Source organism: Liolophura sinensis, chromosome 8 (assembly GCF_032854445.1).
Source record: "Liolophura sinensis isolate JHLJ2023 chromosome 8, CUHK_Ljap_v2, whole genome shotgun sequence".
Lineage (NCBI taxonomy): Eukaryota > Metazoa > Mollusca > Polyplacophora > Chitonida > Chitonidae > Liolophura > Liolophura sinensis.
The window spans coordinates 30745361-30765813 of NC_088302.1; the positions used below are offsets into that span (position 1 = coordinate 30745361).

The 20453-nt window shown below is 37.4% G+C and overlaps 1 protein-coding gene across 3 annotated transcripts in view; it reads left to right on the forward strand.

The window, feature by feature from the left end:
- Window positions 1-20453, forward strand: part of LOC135473031 (arf-GAP with Rho-GAP domain, ANK repeat and PH domain-containing protein 1-like) — a 60469-nt gene that overhangs the window by 21238 nt on the left and 18778 nt on the right. For 2 of the 3 annotated variants that reach the window (XM_064752808.1, XM_064752807.1), the window contains exons 11-25: window positions 916-976; window positions 1671-1724; window positions 3592-3677; window positions 3901-4083; window positions 4290-4358; window positions 7353-7430; window positions 10718-10745; window positions 11071-11099; window positions 11444-11516; window positions 12321-12382; window positions 14688-14717; window positions 15821-15888; window positions 18529-18637; window positions 19307-19396; window positions 20226-20282. In XM_064752808.1, the coding sequence (XP_064608878.1) occupies window positions 916-976; window positions 1671-1724; window positions 3592-3677; window positions 3901-4083; window positions 4290-4358; window positions 7353-7430; window positions 10718-10745; window positions 11071-11099; window positions 11444-11516; window positions 12321-12382; window positions 14688-14717; window positions 15821-15888; window positions 18529-18637; window positions 19307-19396; window positions 20226-20282 (1077 nt within the window). The remainder of the gene's footprint in view (window positions 1-915; window positions 977-1670; window positions 1725-3591; window positions 3678-3900; window positions 4084-4289; window positions 4359-7352; window positions 7431-10717; window positions 10746-11070; window positions 11100-11443; window positions 11517-12320; window positions 12383-14687; window positions 14718-15820; window positions 15889-18528; window positions 18638-19306; window positions 19397-20225; window positions 20283-20453) is intronic. The other variant, XM_064752809.1, reaches the window with a different exon arrangement.

Consider the following 20453-nt stretch of genomic DNA (forward strand, 5'->3'; position numbering starts at 1 on the left):
CGTAAGTGGGAAGGCCTTCCAGCAACATGCTTATGGTCGTGGGTTTCTCCGGGCTGTGCCCAGTTTCCTCCCACCAAAATGCTAGCCGCCCGTTGTACAGGTGAAATATTCTTGAGTACAGCGTAAAACACCAATCAAATAAATAAATAAATAAATTTTCTGCTGGAAATTCAGGACGTTTAAGGTATTTAATCTTTGACAAAAAGGTCAAAACTAGTCGCTTTAATCACTAGTCATTGAGGTGAGCTGCATGTAGTAGAAGTGATTTTGATGGCAAATATTCTCTTCCCTGGATACACATTAATGCACATGCATATATAGTCAAATACCTTTGTTGTTGGCAGTTATAAACTTTCATTGTCACCATTGTAGGTTTTTACAAATGTTAAAGAAGGCGAGATCTGTGTATTGATGTTCTATAGTTGATGGAACGTTTGTCTTGTAAGCATCATATGGTATCTTTGCATTGGTGTTCCAGTTAGACAGCACTTGACACTGAAAATATGTTGAGGAAAAGGCCAAATCATGTGGCATCATATGGTATCTTTGGCATGGTGTTCCAGTTAGGCAGCACTTGACACTGAAGATATGTTGAGGAAAAGGTCGAATAATGTGGCAGCTTATGGTATCTTTGGCATGGTGTTCCAGTTAGGCAGCACTTGACACTGAAAATATTTTGAGGAAAAGGCCAAATAATGTGGCAGAATACGGTATCTTTGGCATGGTGTTTCAGTTAGGCAGCAGTATAAATATATCAGATTTGGGACCAGTCTACATAATATGACTGAAATATTATGGAAATCAACATTAAATATCAATAAAACAATCATCAAATGTATTATGAGGTGCATGGATGTATGAACCTGTCTTGTCTGCAATTATTGATCTTGTCACTATTTTACTTTTCGATTACAGGTGTTAAAAAAGGTAATGGTCAACAGTAGTAATCAGTGGTGTGCAGACTGTAGAGCACCTAGTAAGTATTACCATTTATAGTTAACTCATATTAACATTTCAAGATTGATTCTCCATGGTTGAGGTGGTTTGCATACTAGAGCGGCACAATGACCCAAAAGCCAGCAACCTGCAGATGGTCGTGGGTTCCCCCGCTCTCTACCAGGTTTTCTCCCACCGTAATGCTGGCCGTCGTCGTATAAGGGAAATATTCTTGTGTTACGGCGTAAAACAACAATCAAATAGATAAATAAATATTTATAAGTGAAATACTCTTGAGTATGGCATAAAACACCAGTTCAGTCAAATAAATCAATCAGTGTGAGATCGCAGAAATACTTCCTTTTTTTGTTTTACACTCGCCTACTTGCTTTAATGCGCAGAGACAGAGGTGATCTAAATGTTAACAAGGGAGTTAAATCAGCTTCACAGCCTCTTAGGTCCAAACCAGTGCATTATTGGTGTCCATGATTTACGTATTCTTTGTAGACTGTTCTGTTGTCTAACATACTAAAATTTCTGGTTACTATCAGCTGTAGTTCTCAGAATAACATCTATTGTTGTTCATTTCTCGGACAGTGACAATAAATGTAAAATGTAAATTTGATGTCATTTCTTTGACATTGTCATTGCTAAGTTTTTTGACAACGTGAAAATTAACATATTCTCATTTTAAGCGATGTTCTTGTGATCACAGAAAATTTCTTTTTTTGTAGAACCTCACTGGGCAGCAATTAATTTGGGCATTGTGTTATGTAAAAAGTGTGCAGGTAAGAAGAATTTCTTTGATTGTCGATCTACAATTAGGACGGAAAAATTGCGACATTGTGTTTATATATGACATTAAAGTATTTTAAATATGGCAACATCATTTTTGTTGTTCATTATCATACCTTCTCAATAATTACAGACACTCGCTTATTGAGACATATTGAAAGTAAGCGTGTAGATCAGAGAAGTCTCCCGCAAAGCGGAAAAGTTACGAATGATGCATGGTACGACATGACCTCAGTAAATACATTACTAGGTATCTCAAAACCCATCCCTCAGATTCCTCACTCAGTTCATTTGCACTTCAATTAAACTGAAGTATGTTGACAAAGATCCTCAGTTGAATGTGAGTGAGACAAAATCTGTAATGTGTATGTGGATAACAAGAACCCATACACACCACACCCGTTACAGGAACTGGTTTCACAAATTACTACCAGATAACAAATTCACAACAAAAAGCAGGATTAAAGAATCCTAGAAATTCCCATCTTGTATGTATCTCGCTGATAATATGTTTTGAAGGAGCTTTCGCAAATCATTGGCAGGCTTACATGTACTTAAAATGGCTAAATGAATGAACAATTACCTGCTGTGAAAAAAAATTTGAACGAGGTTTTAGTTTTAATGCGGCATTAAAAGCTTTTAAACATGGCTTGATCAGCAGGAGTCATCACCAGACATCTCTGGTCACATCAAGAGTCCCAGGAATGGACATCATTGGTATCAACATTGGTATTCTTAATTAGATTCCAAGCCAAGATTTCCTTGTACTTAGGCAGACACGCATTACACAATACAGAATTCAACAGTGAGTGCATTATGACACCAGCCGGAAGGCTATAAAACCTCCTCAACTGTCTTAGCCTGGTATGCCTGGAAACGTGTGTCCGTTTCTGACGTAGGCCTACACATACATGCATAAAGTTTGTCACACCACATATCAAAGCCAATATTATCGGCTTGGGAATATTGAAATAAGTAAGTAGCTGTGTATATATGTCAGACTGTGCCAAACTTTGATTTTCTTTCAGAAAGGTTTGTATTGAATCCTGTTGCTGTTGTCGTTGTTTCTCCAGAATTATTTCTAGCGTGCACTGGTATAGTGTTTTACTGCCAGCCGGTTTACACAACAATGCTTAAAAAAAATTTTATTTTTTAAGTTAGTCTTCATGTAAGTTGTAAATGCCGCTAGTGGTTATGAATGACAAATAATTAGTTTTCAAATTTGCGCTTGTGTAGTCTTTTACTGCCTGACAGTTTACACAAGGATGTTTAAAATAATTTTTTTTTTTATATATAGTCTTTGTGTAAGTTGCAAATGCCACTAGTTGTTATGAATGACAAATAATTAGCTTTCAGATTTCGAGAACTACATGTTTTGACAACATGTCATGTTATCCAACAAGAGATTCTATTGGCTCACATTCAGTTGAACACAGCTAATAAATACGTCACAAATGCAATGTACCCATATGTTACAAGTGAAAATTCTGAAAACGTCTGTTTTTCTGTAATTTTGTAGTTTTTGTAGAGTTTTAAACGACATTGGCATGATTGGAAAACAGCCGTCCAATCACACAAAAGTTAAATCTTTTCGAAAACCCGGCAGTGTGTCTTCCTGTCTTACCAAGCTAGTGAGGCTCACTGAGGTGTGACGAAGATGTGAACTACTGTCACTGATCGACTACCGGTAATCTTCTCCCCATAGAGAGAGTACGACTTAAGACAACAGCCCCTGCAAGGCATCCTGGTATACATTTTCTAAAAATGCGTCTGAAGTAATTGAGAATGTACGGTAATTTTGTGGAGTTATTTGTCCCTCACGACATTTGAACAAACTTAACTGTTGTGTCCATTTCACAGGCATTCACCGTGAGCTTGGTTCAGGGATATCCAGAGTCAAGTCTTTGAGGATGGACACCAAAATCTGGACACCCAGTTTGATTGGGGTAAGAACTAATACTGAACCATTGTAATTGGAAAGACCATAATTGGTCACCTTATCTAATTGTACTGACTAAGATTGCACAGATAATCTAATTGTGCTGACTAAGATTGGACACCTGTGTTGATACTGTTCACTAAGTCCAGACATTTCCTTTAAATATCTCCCAGCCAATCTTTTAATAGCTCTTGAAGTTCCAATCTTTACCTGTCCATTTTTTTTTTCAGCTTATTGTTGCTATTGGCAATGAGAATGCAAATAATTTCTGGGAGTTTGACATGTTATCCGACATGGAGATTGAAAGTGACACGACAGCTCAGCAGAGAAAGCATCATATAGAGGAGAAATACAAACATCGCAAGTTCTGTCGACTCCATCCAAAAAACGCCAACAAAACAGCCCTCAATCAGGTGAGTCCAAGTTTGGTTGCATATGTTTGGACCAGCATTCATAAAATTGTCCTTCACAAATATGCATTTGACCAGCACACTTCAACCATGACTTTTAATTTCATGCAATATTTTTACCAATTAATCATCATGTTGACTGAAGAAGTTAGAGAAAAAATTGCTGTGATCACAACTCTCTGTACTGTATGATTTACCTCCCTTTTCAGGAACTCCTCAGAGTGGCGGAGACAGATGATGTCCTCAAAACAATGCAAATTTTATTCTCTGGGGCAGAGGTATGGTCGTGTCATTCTTACTTATCGTACCTTCTCAATAATTACAGACACTTTCTAACTGAGACACACTGAAAGTAAGCAGATAGATCACAGAAATCTCCCATGAAGCACTCACAGTGGGTGCCAGTTGGAGTGTAGGCCTGCCCTGGCCTATAAATAGAGCCTATCCTGACAGCTTGTAAATGGCAACTCACAGTGTCATTTTTCAGTATACACTCTGACTTTAAAAACTTGAAACAAGTAAGAAAAAAAAAATATTGATTCCTGAACATCAAACTAGCGAAAATATCTCTTTGCTGCCATTTCCCTACCCAAAACACTCACCATGACGTCTTCCCGGCTGTGTCTTACAAACTATGCTGTCCGATACTTAAAATCGATGGTTGTATGGCATTATTTACAGGGGAACATTCAACACTTCACTGCATTAGGCATTATATCCGTAGGATTTTTGTCTTGAATTGACCGACTGCTGGTCTTCCTTCCCACTCTTGTTTGGTGGGGGGTTGGGGGGGGCACATAAGAATGGAACATTGATGATTGATGTTTGATCATTGAATTAACAATGCTGCACCACAGAATCTCTGGTCAGACTTCAGATTCCGAATTTTCAAACATTGAATTTGATCTTTGTCCAGGCATTTCCAGCCGCACTGGCGGTACAGATTTACTTAAAAAATGGATTTGGGGGAATTCATTTTTGCGCATTTAATGAAGGCAATACTGCAAAAAAAAATCTCTTGCTTTTTCCTAGTTTTATTACGGCCGGAATTACACAAGCACGTCAAGCAGGTATTATCAAAGGAGCTTTAATCGCCTTTTGTTTCCTGCAATGTCGCTAACCAGTAATTCAACCCAGGTCTTTAATTCTTGATTAGCGCAGTCAAGCAACACGATCAGTTTTGGATTGTCCCCTGTAGCACGTCAGAAACCGCTAGCATTGCCGTAGCTGTCCAACAGTTGTACACAGTTCGCAGTTTGTTACAAGCTCACTAATTGATTCAGAGAAGAGGCACAGCCAATGGAGTAGCGCGTATCAAAACGACATTCATTGGAAGCTATCACATGTTGAACTCACACTTTGTTTTACACTCATCTAGTCCTATCACCAGACGTTATATACATATGTTAGGGTTCTTCGCTGACCTGTTTTTACAGCCGTATGCAGCACAGCCAACCATTTCGTGGAGAAATTTGATATGCTTGTTGTCACTTGTGTGGCTTTTTAACACTGAACTAAGTGGCGAAGCTCTGACAGCTCATAAAGGTTGGACTTGTATGATGTTATTCGGCGGGGACTACCGAGTCGTGGCGGAAAAAATACATAAACCCAGCTTCATTATCTAGTGGTTTTAATGCCATATTACTCAGATTACTGTACTTTTCCCAATATTTTTTACACTTGATTTAACAATATGTATACAAGGGAAGCTAATTATGAATAAATAACCAATCTGGACACTAATCCTTTAATTAGATTTCCAGACATGATGTCCTCGAATGTGGACAACCACCCATTACACATTTTAGTATTCAGCACCGACTGTGCTCCGACACTGGTCGGTAACCTTATGTTATGGTGAACAATCAAACGCGTTTGCCGAGTAAAATTAAGGTGACCTATAATCGATTACCATATTTATGAAAGTGTTTACCATAAAAATAAACATCTTATTTGAAAGTACATGATGTTCAATTTCACCAGAGCGAGTTGTCAATGTTTGACTTGTAAAATCCTCTCTTGACGAGGATGTGCTACATCTGGATGGTACGTTCAAGTTTCAGCTAGTCGGTTAAAAGTATCAGAGGGGTGACGAAGACTCAGTGGATTACTTGGATTGGTCAATCCACATGTCATGAATGGAACTCTCCAAGTGCCTGGCTCACAGTATCGGTTGAGTCCACCTAGTGAAATCACCAGGGGTTACAAGCGCTTCCACAATAACTTTGTTATCAATGGATTTCTGTCCAAAACTTTTTCTCATTGAATTTGACATTTGCAAAATATCTTAGTATCTTCCTTGCAGTAACTTGAAAAAAAACTCCCCCTGTGAAATTCTAGTGCTGTTCATGAAACTACATGTACTTTTGGCTGTCCCCCCCCCCCCCCCCCAACTTTCAGCTACATGTAAATGTAGGTGGTGTAAGGATCATGCAGTTAACCCACATCACATATTGTGATAACAATGGTCTCAAAAGTGAAAGAACTGTGACGGAAGACAGATTTAAGGTGGTTGGATATTTGCTAGGCACTTTATTCGCTACATACTCGTGGAAGAGTGTGAATGTTGATTGTGTCAAATGCAGGACTTGTAGACAGTGTGGGCCAACATATTGACGAAGGCAGGATTTCATCTTTCAAAGTACAGGCTGTTTGCTGAGACAGTACCGGTGATTACAAACATGTGCTTAGTCCATCTACATGGACTCTGTATTTTTGGGGGGTTTTTTGTTTTTGTTTTTTGTATACATCTTAAAAATCATCCCAACACTGAGTCCATCCCTGCATCTAACAAACCATCAGTGGCACAAAGAGTGAATTTTTAAAAACCTGGCAGTGTGTCTCTCCCTGTATTACCAAGCTGGACAGGCTCACTGAGGTTTGATGGTGTTGTGGACTGCTGTCACTGTTCGACTACTGGTTATCCCTTACTCCCCATAAAGAGTTTACTGCGTAAGACAACAAGCCTGGCAAGGCATCATGGAGTACAGTTCCTGAAAATGTGTCGGTAATTATTGAGAAAGTATGCTATTTTATAGCTCTTTTTTTTGTCTATATCTAGCTTGGATAATGTCTTCTATTTATATGTATGTATAAATATTTCTTTCAAGTTTTAAGATTTGCACATTGACACATGTAGTTGCAGTGAAACTACCACAGCCTAAGGCTGGAGGAGCATATATGTTTTTTTTTTTTTTTTTTGTTTCTACAATTGCGACAGTGTCAATGAATATGCACTCCTGGAGCTAATCACATGTTTATGATTGTTTCAGATCTTGTATCACAGACCAGGTAATGACGGGGAGACTGCGTTTGAGATAGCTAAGGCTGCAGGACAAAGTTTACAAATGGTGGGTTAACAGTTGTGCGAGACATTACAAATATAAAGGGAATACATTTTAATGTGGATAAATATTAAGATTTATTTATTTATTTATTTGATTTTTTTGTGTTTTACACTGTACTCAAGAATATTTCCCTTGAAATAGTCATTATGGTGGCCAGTATTATGGTGGAAGGAAACTAGGCAGTGCCCAGGGGAAACCTACCACCATCTTCAGGTTGCTGGCAGACCTTCCCATGTACAATAGATATTAATAGCGTTTCAGTATATAACATGTATGAAATTGCCAGTTGCTGTAAACCACATGCCATTGTGGTAATAAAGTTTGTTGTAGTAGTAGATTCAGAAGTATGGTTTTATTGCAGATAACCTGTAAATGATTGATACAGTTCGTATCTGTGATAGAGTGTAAATAACATGTCTTGATATAGTTATCAGTATACAGATCGAGAATGCATGAATGTACCATAATTCTTCTAGAATTTTGCATTATTAAGCTTCAAGTAGGCTGGAATGCTAATCCACACCACATGGATTCAAGTCAACAAGAGTTAGATTTGAAGATTTCCTCACCAGTCACACCTTTTTTTTTATATATGAAATATTTTGAAGAAAGTTTCAAACAACAGCTGTTACAAACCTGTTAATTCCAAAACTTTATTGTATCATAATTCTGTCAAAGAGGCAAGCTGCTGACGGTTTCACTGATTGTCAAAATTTACTAGCTACGCTGCATCGGTGAATGCATTATACGAGGAACACTCAACAGCATTGTCCATTTACAGACCCAGAAGTAAATGTAGGAATTGAATTATTAAGTGCTTTTCATTGATGAAGAAGTGATTGACAGTGAAGTATCTATCGTCAAGCTCCGTTAAAATGCAGCGGAATGTTTTCCAGGCCTCAGGCAGATGTTGTATCATTACAAGATAGTACAGATAGTTTCATTTCTCATTTTCCTAAAATGGCAATCATGAACATGAACAATGTGTTTGCACTTGTGGAACCGGATACATTCACAATACACCTATTACCACCTTATATTGCAACAATTTGTAGTTGTTGTAATATGAAGCAGCCCACCAGTACAAAGTAAAGTGTTGTGAGGTTGGAGGGGGAGGTGTATGTGTATGTAGGTGTTGGTTTAGCTGTTTTTAGCTCCCATACAATGGGCTCTCATACATGGATGGAAGGTTAAGCTTTTTCTTTTAGCTTGTATATATGGTTGTCACACATGTATTGAACATTAGTGTTTTGTTGTTTTTTTTTGCTCCATAGTCTAAGGTATGGTGTGTAAATGCACATTCTCAGATGGCAGGTTAATGTTTTTTTTTTTTAGCTCTTGTATAATTGCAATCATACGTGGATGATCTCCAGCATACAGTGATTTTAAGTGACTGTTGTCAGCTGAGTATTTGTTCAGCCAATCAGAGGGCTGCAGTGGCCACCCATAGTATACGGATAACCAATCATGATTCCATTCTCTGGCTGGTGGGATTCTATGAATGCCTTGTTAAACACTGTATTTGTGCAAGGCTACTTCATTCCATTTCATTTTCTGAGAGTTCACAGTCCATGTGTGTAAATGTCTTACAGGTAACTGACAGCATACAGAATTTAACATTAACCAATGGGATGGCTTATTTTAATTGACCCACCCCTTGGAATAATGAGTCATCACAAATGTGAAATCTCCTGCCAAATTTATACTAGACGACAGGAGTTTGGTTTGACTCACTGCGAGTCTGCGCATTTTCCGGAGACTCTATGTTTGACTTTGTAACAAAATTAGGCAGTTGTAAAGACTAGGGTGACCCTGTTGTTAGTTAATGAACTCCTTCTCAGATGTCCATTGTGAAAAGCTTTTTCTTCTGAATTGATTTCACTTTACAACATGACACCACCCCAGAATTCCCCAGTAAGGCCATCATATGTACGTAGAGTCATGCAAATGTATTACAGTGATGTTCATGACACATTTAAATTATTTACCACGGTAAGAATTGAAAAAAACAATTACCAAAACAACACAAAAAATGTATTACAGTGATGTTCATGACACATTTAAATTATTTACCACGGTAAGAATTGAAAAAAACAATTACCAAAACAACACAAACAATGTATTACAGTGATGTTCATGACACATTTAAATTATTTACCACGGTAAGAATTGAAAAAAACAATTACCAAAACAACAGGTGGTCTAATCAGATTTCTGCTGTGATTGATGGGTCTCACAAAGAGTGTTGGAACTTCAAAGGCTAAACCGGAAGCCGTGAGAAGTTGCAATTTGCATATCAATAGATCTCAGCTGTTTAGACCAGTAGTCAGTTCTAGATTGACTTTTCCTAACCAAAATTTCCACACAATGAGTACTATTGTTAGATCATTAAAGCCTACATTTGTAAGGTGTTAAAACGTATGAATGCTCTGATGCAAACGAACTAGGTGAAAACGGATTTTCTTATGACAGCAAACGTGTAGTGCCAAGCCTAAGTTCGTTCGTTCATGTTAGAGAAAGTTTTGTTCAAGCTATGGAAAGGTAAAAAACAACTTTTTCATGATCGCTTAAGGAAGTTCCCTCCCATTGAGTGTTTCCACTGTTGACGGCGACAAGTTGTCTGATTTGTTAAGTCTACAGGAAGTATTTGATTGTCATTAAAACCCTGTTGCCCTCAACTGTGCGCTCTGCTCGAGTCGAGTGTCAAATTTCTCAAATCCTGCGTGAAATTTTGGAAGGTAACAGTGAAAGGCTTGTGGCGTCATCATTGCATGAACTACCTAATTTGTATCACATTACTTTATTTATTTATTTATTTGATTGGTGTTTTACGCCGTACTCAAGAATATTTCACTTATACGACGGCGGCCAGCATTGTGGTGAGTGGAAACCGGGCACAGCCCAGGGGGAAATCCATGACCATCCGCAGGTTGCTGACAGACCTTCCCACTTACGGCCGGAGAGGAAGCCAACATGAGCTGGACTTGAACTCACAGCGACCGCATTGGTGAGAGGCTCCTGGGTCATTACGCTGCGCTAGCGCGCTAACCGACTGAGCTACGGAGGCCCCTTTGTATCACATTACACAACTCCAGCTGCTCTGTGTCGTTGTGGCATTGTGCAAGTCACTAGGTTTGTTGTGTACCACACATAGGCTAAAGGGTATCTTCAAGCTCAGTTCAGTTTCCTACACATATACAACACAGATTGTTGCTAAAATATTCTCGATTGTGGTGGTACAGCCAAATTTAACAAATAAATCATGAACCACAAATAAATTGTCATTCCAGGAATTACTGTATCAGAACGGAGGAGACAGTGAGTAGTATTTTTGTGCATTTCTATTTCCTTATTTGTCAGACTATGGTAATAGACATGGTGTGTACATGTAGATCAGTAGAGTTTTGCCTTTCATTATTGCATTGTAATTTTGTCATGGGACCCTTGCCATTGATAATACATATAGTAGAATATGACGAAGATGACTTTTAAACAGTGAGTAAAATACACTGTCAGTTTCGTCAAGAAAATTTAACCATGTTAGTATACCACTAAACTTCTTTTAACTAATCTGTTAGTTTGTTTTGAACCATTGAAGTGAAATGTCTAAAATGTATCTGATTGTCCTGTGTTTTTGTTTCAGAAATAGCTCGGTTGACAGACTCTCCAACAGTAAGTTTTTATAGAATATAACTTTAGACATTCTCCTTGCCTGCAGTATGAATGTGTGCAGTAGGAATGTGCAATATGTATGTGTGCAGTAGGAATGTGTGCAGTATGAATGTGTGCAGTATGGATGTGTAGTATGAATGTGTAGTATGAAAGTGTGCAGTATGAATGTGTAGTATGAATGTGTGCAGTATGGATGTGTGCAGTATGAATGTGTGCAGTATGAATGTGTAGTATGAATGTGTGCAGTATGAATGTGTAGTATGAATGTGTGCAGTATGGATGTGTGCAGTAGATGCACTGTGTTGAAAATGAATAAACTCAACATGTAAATGGTATTGTTTCAGTTCATGGAAGCCAAGCTGCGGTCCACCGTGCGTCAACAGGGGTTTATGTACAAGACAGGCAGTAATAGAAAAGGTGAGGCCAACTCGCAGGACTGTTGAGGAGGAGATAGATCACCTTTGATTGATTTATATACATGTATTTGATGGACATTTTTTGGCACTCTCCGAAGTATTGTGCTTACATAACCGTCACATAAATGTTCATGAGTGGAGGAAGTGTAGCAGAACTTGAAGGAAACCACCAAAAAATTGCAAGATACACGAGTCAACTTGATGTAAAGTTCGTTGTCATATGACTGAAAAATTGTTAAGTACAACGTTAAACCCCCAAGCACTCACTCACTCAACGTAAAGTTGATAATGAATAGATGGGATGTGTATTATAACCTGCTGCCTCAGTGGCCAAGAGCTATAGTTTTATCTTTAGGGGAAAATCCATCACATGGAACAGCCCTTAGATGAAAAAGGGGACTAATGTGTTCCCAGTTAAACGTGTTAAAGGACATGCATGTAACCCGAAGATAGGTTAACTTCTGAGCAGTTGTTAAATGAGAGAAAAACAATCCTGAAAACAGTCACAAAGTCCCTAAGCTAATCAAGTTCTAAAACTCATTCTTGAATCTATTTGATTACAGTGAACCATATAAGATCATAATATAAACAATTTTTAATGTAAATCAGCATGGACCTAAGTCAGTATTAAATATATGCATTTGTATTTGATTAGTCAATTGGTAAAGTTTAGGAGAATGAAAGTAAGAACGTTGTTTTCATTTATTGCACTAGTGCTTGTGGTATTTACCCTTGTTGACTATATCCCAGCTTGATCAGTCAGTACTAGTTGTCATGTCAAGTTGTCCTATGTTCACTGTTACAGACTTCCTGAGACGATGGTGTCAGCTAGAACGTGGCTCACTCAGCTACTTCCTGGACGATAAGGTCAGTCTGTAGTCAGTACCAGCTGGAATTTTTGATTGTCTGAACTGAGCAGTCATGTAACAAAGCCGATTCACATTGAGTGGCCATTGTGGTACTTTTTTATGAGTACTGTGTTCCCAAAACCTCATCACAAGGCTGTGAGGAGCAATGGCCTCTATGGCTTATACAAATGAGGTATAATTGGTATCAAGTGAAATCCACGGGGTTGTCGCTGATATGGGATGGTGATGAATGGCACATGATAAGCATTGCTGTGAAGCCCTGTGTTCCGGTAGAAGTGCAACCAGTTGAAGATATCAGTTCCATAGATTGAATTTAATATCATAATATGTTGCTATTAAAAATAATCAACCTATCTGTGTATTTACACTGAAGAGCCTAGTATACTGTTAATGAGCGTAGTCAGATATCGTTTGAGAACCAAACGTTCATGATCTGAAGAGTTCTCACTTTGAGTTTGTGACTGGTTAAAACGGAATCCCGATTGTGCCTCCGAGACCTGTAACTATGGCAACGCTGTGTAGCCATGTTATTGACATTAACATGGCTATACTATAATTGGTTACTGACAGTTTTCTGATCTGTCTTAGTTCGGAAAGGCCATTGCAGAAGAGTATCTTTGTATACTTAATTAGTGCATAGGCTGCAGTGTTTTTGTTGTACAATATTCCCTCAACTGAGCTTGTATGAAAGATATCTTCAAATCTAGTGGTCAAAATTAATCAAATTTGCTTACAAATTCACTTATAGAGACCTTAATTAGACCTGATTAGATTTTTGTTTTAAATCTCTCAATGATGACCTTCATCACTGATTACATTTTGGAAGCTGATCATCAATTGATTGGTCTGTAGATTATGTGATCATGTTTTAGCCATTTTGATTGGCTACCACTTGTCTCCAAGGTGTCTCATGAACAACTAAACAAATTTAATCAAATTGAGTTGAAGCTTTATCATGCAGACCTTAATAACTGATTAAATTTTGTGGCTGTTGGTTTTTCCATGTTTGATGGATATCTTGAGAACAGCTTGACTAACTTCAATGAAATTTAATTCAAGCTTTCTTACGATTACCTTAATAGGTGATTAGATTTTGATACCTGTTTGGTTATCCGTTGAGTCATATTTTATCCATTTTGGTGAGCATTTTTTTAAACTAAATTTATTCTATTCTCCTTCACTCATTTGTCAGGGAGTTATATTGTACAGTTCATTTGTGACTGGTCGCAACTGTCTCAGCAGTCACTGTGACTTGTTTTTCCAACATCAAGCATGTTTTTTAAAAATGTTCTAAACTGATGAGTATGCCATAAAATCACAGTCATTTGATCAATGCTAAGCATCATGAATTAGTGAGGGTTCTCAAGACATTTCTTTAGGCTACAGAAGCCTTGAGTCAGCATTGTGACAGTCTGAAGATTGGGTCACATGTAGACTGCGTAATTGTGCTATGAAGGCTGCTTCATTCCTGTAGAAATAATGGAGCCATCTAGTGGGATTGAGCCAATACTCTGCTCAAACAAGTCTGAAATTTCCCTATTGCATGTAGTCATGCTATTATGCCTGCAAATTTGTTGTGTGATTTAACAACACTATGCTTGGTTTGGCTGCAATGAAAATGAAGAAAATGAACAGGAAAAATGAACAGGACCTAGAAAACCCTTAGATTTGCTTGAATTTGTATGAAAGTCTCAAGTAACTGTTTGTATACGTTGTAAAAACTAAAGTGTGTTACTCACCGCTAGCGTTGTATAGGTTAATAAGATTAAAACACACTACTCACTACTAGTTTGTATGTGTTACAAAGACTAAAGTGTGTTATTCACTGCTAGTTTTGTATATGTTACAAAGATTGAATACGCCACTCACCACTAGTTTTGTTTATGTTATAAAGATTGAAACACCACTCACCGCTAGTTTTGTATATGTTACAAAGATTGAAACACCATTCACCGCTGGTTTTGTATATGTTACAAAGATTGAAACACCACTCACCGCTAGTTTTGTATATGTTGCAAAGATAGAAACACCACTCACCAGTAAGGGTTAAGAGACAGGAAGTGAACACTGACCCATTTGCGTTTTGCAAATTCTATCAAGGTTTTCTAGAGGTTTGTGGACAAAATGTTCTTCAAGGAGTATCCTTGTGATTTAAATGTTGCACAGATCTCATTTAAAACAACATAGAAAAGGGAAAAATCTGTTGAGAAAAGGTAAATGAAAAGGTATGTGTGGTAAAAACAGAGAAGTTGATTTTTCTTCATGGACTTTCAGTGTGACGATACTTCTGTATTCACTTCCAGACTTTGAATGATGCTCATGGTGTGGACTGGGTAGGTTAATTTAAGGTGAAAACAATCGAGCACTAAAAATGGATGTTTGTCAGCTAGCTTGTGTTGACTGACATTAATAATGATGTGTCTCAGTGTTGTACATATTCTTACATTACATGCTTACTTTTTTCTTTATTTTGCTTCGGCTGCTGTTAACCAAAAACAAGCTTGGAATGATGTTGTGGAGAAAAAAAATCTGGAGCCAGGAAATCCTTGGTTAAAGCTCCTCTTTTAATGGCATGCTGACTTTATGTACAGTGTTAATATTAATTCATAGTAATCTAGATTCACTGATGAAACATTATGATAATGAAGATTTTGAAAGAAAGACAAGTAAGAACAGTTTTCAGAAAATGGGATCTTTATCATATAAAGACAACCATGTCTCAGTAAATAAGATCTTTTGGTGGGGGGAGTGAATCACAGTGCTCAGTTTATCTGTTTTCTGGAAGACCTATCAAGCCCACTGTTTCCTGTTTGCAATACCCATTAAATATTACTCTGAGCACTATGAAAGTTTCAGGCTTATCAACTAACCTGATTATCATCTGCTCCTGTAACTTTCCAACATCTGCAATTTGATCAGGATTATCTTCCTTATGACATGAATTTGTTTCAGTGGAAATATTCATTGCTCATTTATTGCACTAAAATGTTTTATACAAGCACAGGTCTGAAAATAGGTGCCTGACACATTTTTTGGACTTCTTTAGTATTATTTTATTATCATTGAATCCACACAGTATATGACTACAGGTCTAAAGCAGTGTGAACGACTCATATTGCCCATGTTACATTATATTCATTCAAGGTTACTTCAAGGTCAAATATTATATAACATGGAAGATATCGCTTTCTTGAAAGAGGTTTTTTAAAAAATGCCACCCACTTATTTTCAGTCTTGTATGCTTAGTGGTTGCTATTATTTCCTTTTTCTTTGAAAAAAAATGTTTGAAATGTTTATAAAGATGCATGATGTCACAGTTCTCTTATTCCTGCCATGGCTGAACTATTGACTCCTGCTTATCACTGCTAATTATTTTCTGTTATTTACTGTAAACTGCAAACCTAATATAAGATGCTTGCATTTTTTTCTGCCACAGACAACAACAGCCAAAGATTCAGTTGGGTATGACACCATGTTGAGCTTGTTCACCACCTCCACAGACAAGTGAGTTGAGCGGTCATAAGAGTGGTTTATTAAAAATTACGATGACATATTTGTAGCTCTTTGTCTGAACCAAGTCAAATGTTTTATCTCTCACTCTATGCTGTGATTACCTAAACAGTGACATTGTATAAATTTACCTCCGAGGTTAAGTGAAATAAAAAAAAAAGGAAAAGAAGTGCTTTGCAAGTTTTTGAAAATTAGGAAACAAGTGAAAAATTTATATTTTTGACTGGGGCTTTACATGGTTCTCAAAAATAGAAACAAGTGTAAAACAAAAATGAATAAGTAAATGAATGAATTAATAATAACAGCTGACTCCATCTAAAGCCTTCTAAAACCTTCCATCTAAAGTTTGGTTAAAGCAACTCTTGATGATTCAGTTTAATTCTTCTAGTTTTCGGGACAAATATTGGTACAGTAAATGACCTAAAGTTTCGCCCTGGTTCTCCAAAAGTGTATCCCAGGATTCATTGTGTTGGTTTCGGTTGTTACTGACTGATTGCTGCAGGAGAGCATCAGCGTTGGTCAGGGATTATACGGACAGTTCAAGAATGTTATAATCAAGCTCAGACTTCATTGAGCAGTTAATCTATGCTCCTACCACCAAGAGTTCATGTTTTCCTCAGTTTTAATCATAATGATTTTAGTACATGCGCTTTGCAACAGGTTGATTGTTTTGTTATCGTTATTTTGTAATAAATGGGAATTGGAAGAAAACTGTGTGGAGATTAAGCGTGACTACCCAGTACCTTTATGCATGTGGAGTGTCATGTCAGATATCCATTTTTAAACTGCAGCGTTCTCCATATACAAAGCTGTAGCAGAATTTAGCACACGGCAAATTCATACTTGCAAACTTGGTCTACCAACAGACGAGATAAAGATGTTAAATAGTGATCAAAATGACACCTACACACATGCGTTTTCGCTGCTGCAGCTAAACAATTCTTGTTCACTCTGACGTAATTTGAAAGACTATCAACTTCCGCCCATATTTCAACATGAGTCCCCTCAAATGAAATTTTAGTCATACAGATGGATTTTATCTACATGTTGATACAAGCCACTTACAATCACAGGACTTGAAATTTCCATGTATCTACCCATCAATCACATGTTTTTAGCTGGCTAAAGGCAAAACAATAATCTTATCTGTCGCTGGCGACAAGAAAATCACATTTGTATACAAGGAATCATAAAACATTTTGTTTACAAAGCCAGTGACATGTTGTGTGAACTCCTAATGTGATAACAGCTTAAACAAATCCTGTCTCCTGATATGTGGGGCTCTCACACAGTGCTACTGAAAAGGGGTAGAAGTAAATCTTGGTAGTTTTCGGAAACCTCGCGTGGAGTATGGTTTCTGTGTTTAATGGAGGTTCCGGATATAAAACGTGGGAAAAGGAACTCTTCTGCAGTAGGAGGACAGTTCTGACTGTAAAGAAACAAAATGTGCGTGTAGACTGAAATACTAAAGTGGAATTACATGGACTCGGGAAGCTAATGACAGATATTTCTCAGAGAAATTTGTTTTTAGCTAAAAAAAAAACATCTGTACACGTATTCTTTGCATAATGAGGGCTTTCAGCAGACAACCATTCACCAGATAATGGTGTGAGGTGACTTCCATGTAACCTGAATGATCGCTTCGTCTGTAGTGTACGCTGTGCATACATGTACTTTCCTTGTTGGCATGGTCATGCTTTCAGAAGGTGTTTGGAATTTAAAGGGTTGTAATAGACATCGCCTGTCTTAATATTTTCTTCGATTTCATTCATGGGTATATTTAGTGATGTGCATGTAGGCCTACTAGTCGGGACACCTGCACACCTCACTGTCAGTGACTTGACCCGATGTGGCGAGTATTAGCAACAGTTGCTCAATGTCATGAAGGGTAATAAAATTGTGTGGGGGGCTAATCACTGTCTTCTGTCATCTAACTCAGATGTAAACGAAAGTAAACAACAGTAATTCACCTGCGAAACTTAAGGTCATTTACCGTAGCAGGCATTTTTATGTTTCTTTCCCAGCTTTTTTTTTGAGAAAGATATTCTGCAACACTCTTTCATGTTGAAAATAAAATGGCCGTTTAGTGTTGACGCATTGGGGAAAATGTCACTTTTTGCCACTTAACCAACTTAACTTAACCAGTGAGACCTAGTTGTATAAAATAACATCACAAAAGCTCTGCAGAAATACTCAGACTATCTGGTAAGCTGAAAATTATACAAATCCAACGGATACAAGATTGCTGGCAGTGATTCAAAAGTTTTCCTATGCATTAGTGTTGTGAGGACCGTTTTCTTCACCCTTGTGTGTGTTACCAGGAGCTCACATGGTCTGTAGCTTCCGATCTGTCTAAGAGAATGAGTATGTTGTTCGCTAGATAGACTAACCATGTGAGAAAAAAGAAACTAAATATTCCTTCTACAATTACATGTATACTAGCTAAAAAGAGCAGACCAGGTGTCCCAAAAATTAGACGAAGTAGAGTGGTTGTATCATCAGTGTTAGTGAAAATTGCAAATTGGTACCTGTGTGATAGTCAGAAATAAATATGCCTTTATATATGACATAATGACTTTAAAATGGTGTTAAAACAAAGGCGGATAAAATGGTCTCCCTGTTTGCTTGTTTCAGGTATGCTAACAGCTTTGAACTGAGTACAACCAAACCAGGTAATCGACTCTTCCTGTTTGCCACAGACTTTGTGGAGGACCGGTTGTCCTGGTTAAGATCTCTGGCCAAGGTAAATATGATTGTCTGAATTATTTCTCAGCTTATGGCTGCTCCAAGTTGTTGTCGTCTTCTATTGCTACAGAAGTAAACAAGCTAAACACTGAATATTTCACTTTATATTTGATAAAAGGGCAGACTTCTTATTTGAGGGTTTTTTTTGTCCTTACATCTTTTTGACAGGTTATTCTTAGTTGGTACTTCTTTAATGCACTTTTGTGGCATTTTACATGCCATGGTTAACTCGCTTGTTTGAAAGGTCTTTGTGACATGTTGCATTTTGTTGATAATTGATTTTATTAATCCATTTTGGTGACATACTACACTTTGTTGGTTTGAGCACTGAGAAGTGTTAAATGTGGTACATTTTGTAGATAACTGACTTGTTTAATACACCTTTGTGAAATATTACTCTTGATTAGTAACTGACCTGATTAAAACATCATTACAACATGTTATGCTTGGTTGCTTAAAGAGAGTCCTGACTGTTGTTCTAAGCAGGGTGGAGGTTGACTTGCGATCCACCTACGCGTAGCGCTTATGTTGAAAAGTTCGACAAAACCTTACAGTGGTGAGCAACTGGTTGCATCTGATCAGATCGTGTTTAAGTGTCTGTAGGTTAGCTATGACTGGCAGCTACCATGATCGCACACTTAGCATACTCCCTCTTAACATGTTGCAGTGTTTTTGCCCCATTTGGATGATGGATCAGATGGATAACTACGATTTCTCATTCTGCGGCTACGTGTACTTGAAGGAAGGCCTCACCCAGGTACAGTCATCAGTGATTAAGCTGATGTATCTAATGTATTGTCCTTTCAAAACGAAGGAATCCACTGTATGATTACTTTTAATCCTCGTTAAATTTGATCATTCTGGTGTAACTATAGATCCGATTTAAAACATAATTCATAAGATATAACTGAAATGTCAAATGTTTTACCCTTTCATAACAAAGGAGTCCAATGTATAATTATCTTTTTAAATCGGCAATAAATTTAACCAGTAGAAGTGTAACTACAGATCCAATTTTAAATAATAATTCATAAGATTTTGCTTGTGTGTCTAGTTGATGTGTTTTGTCCTTGCATAACAAAGGAATCCAATGTATGATTACCTTAAGTCCTCGATAAATTTGACCAGTAAAGTAAAACTATAGATTCGATTTTAAATCATAACCCATAAGATTTGGGAGAATAAAATGTATTGTTCACGTCTTAACTTCACAAAAATTCCCTATAAAACCTGTCCAGATTGGAGAACATTCATCAAATATCACAAAACTTGTATTGTTTTTGGTTGAATTTGTTGTAGGGTATTGTTTTTTTGTCGCAAGAAATGCTCGATAAGTAACCATGTGTGTTATCTGTTGATATCCTGCAAGATTGAATCATCATGAAAGGCATACTGGGAATTTTCAGTTTGTCACAAACTAAATAATGCACTATAATAAAGCTCCAATTATGTCCTAAGGTTGTTTGTTTTTGCAGTTATCTCTGTAGACAGTAATTACATGTATGTGTAAACTTACTTACTCTTATTTACCGGCTGAGAACACTTGTACATGTATATCTTTTTTTGTTGTTGTTGTTGTTGTGTAGGAATGGTACAAGTCATGGATGATGTTGTGTGGTCGAATGCTGTACTTCACGTCGGAGGTAATATACCATTCACACACATTTTAGACAATACATTAATCTCTCACTAGTGCACATACCAGTATCTACCAACTGTTTTTGAACTGTGTTTGAACTGTTTTCTTTGATTTGTATATTTACGCCATACTCAGGGATATTTCCTTTGTGAGACGGATAGCTTCAGTGGCTTAA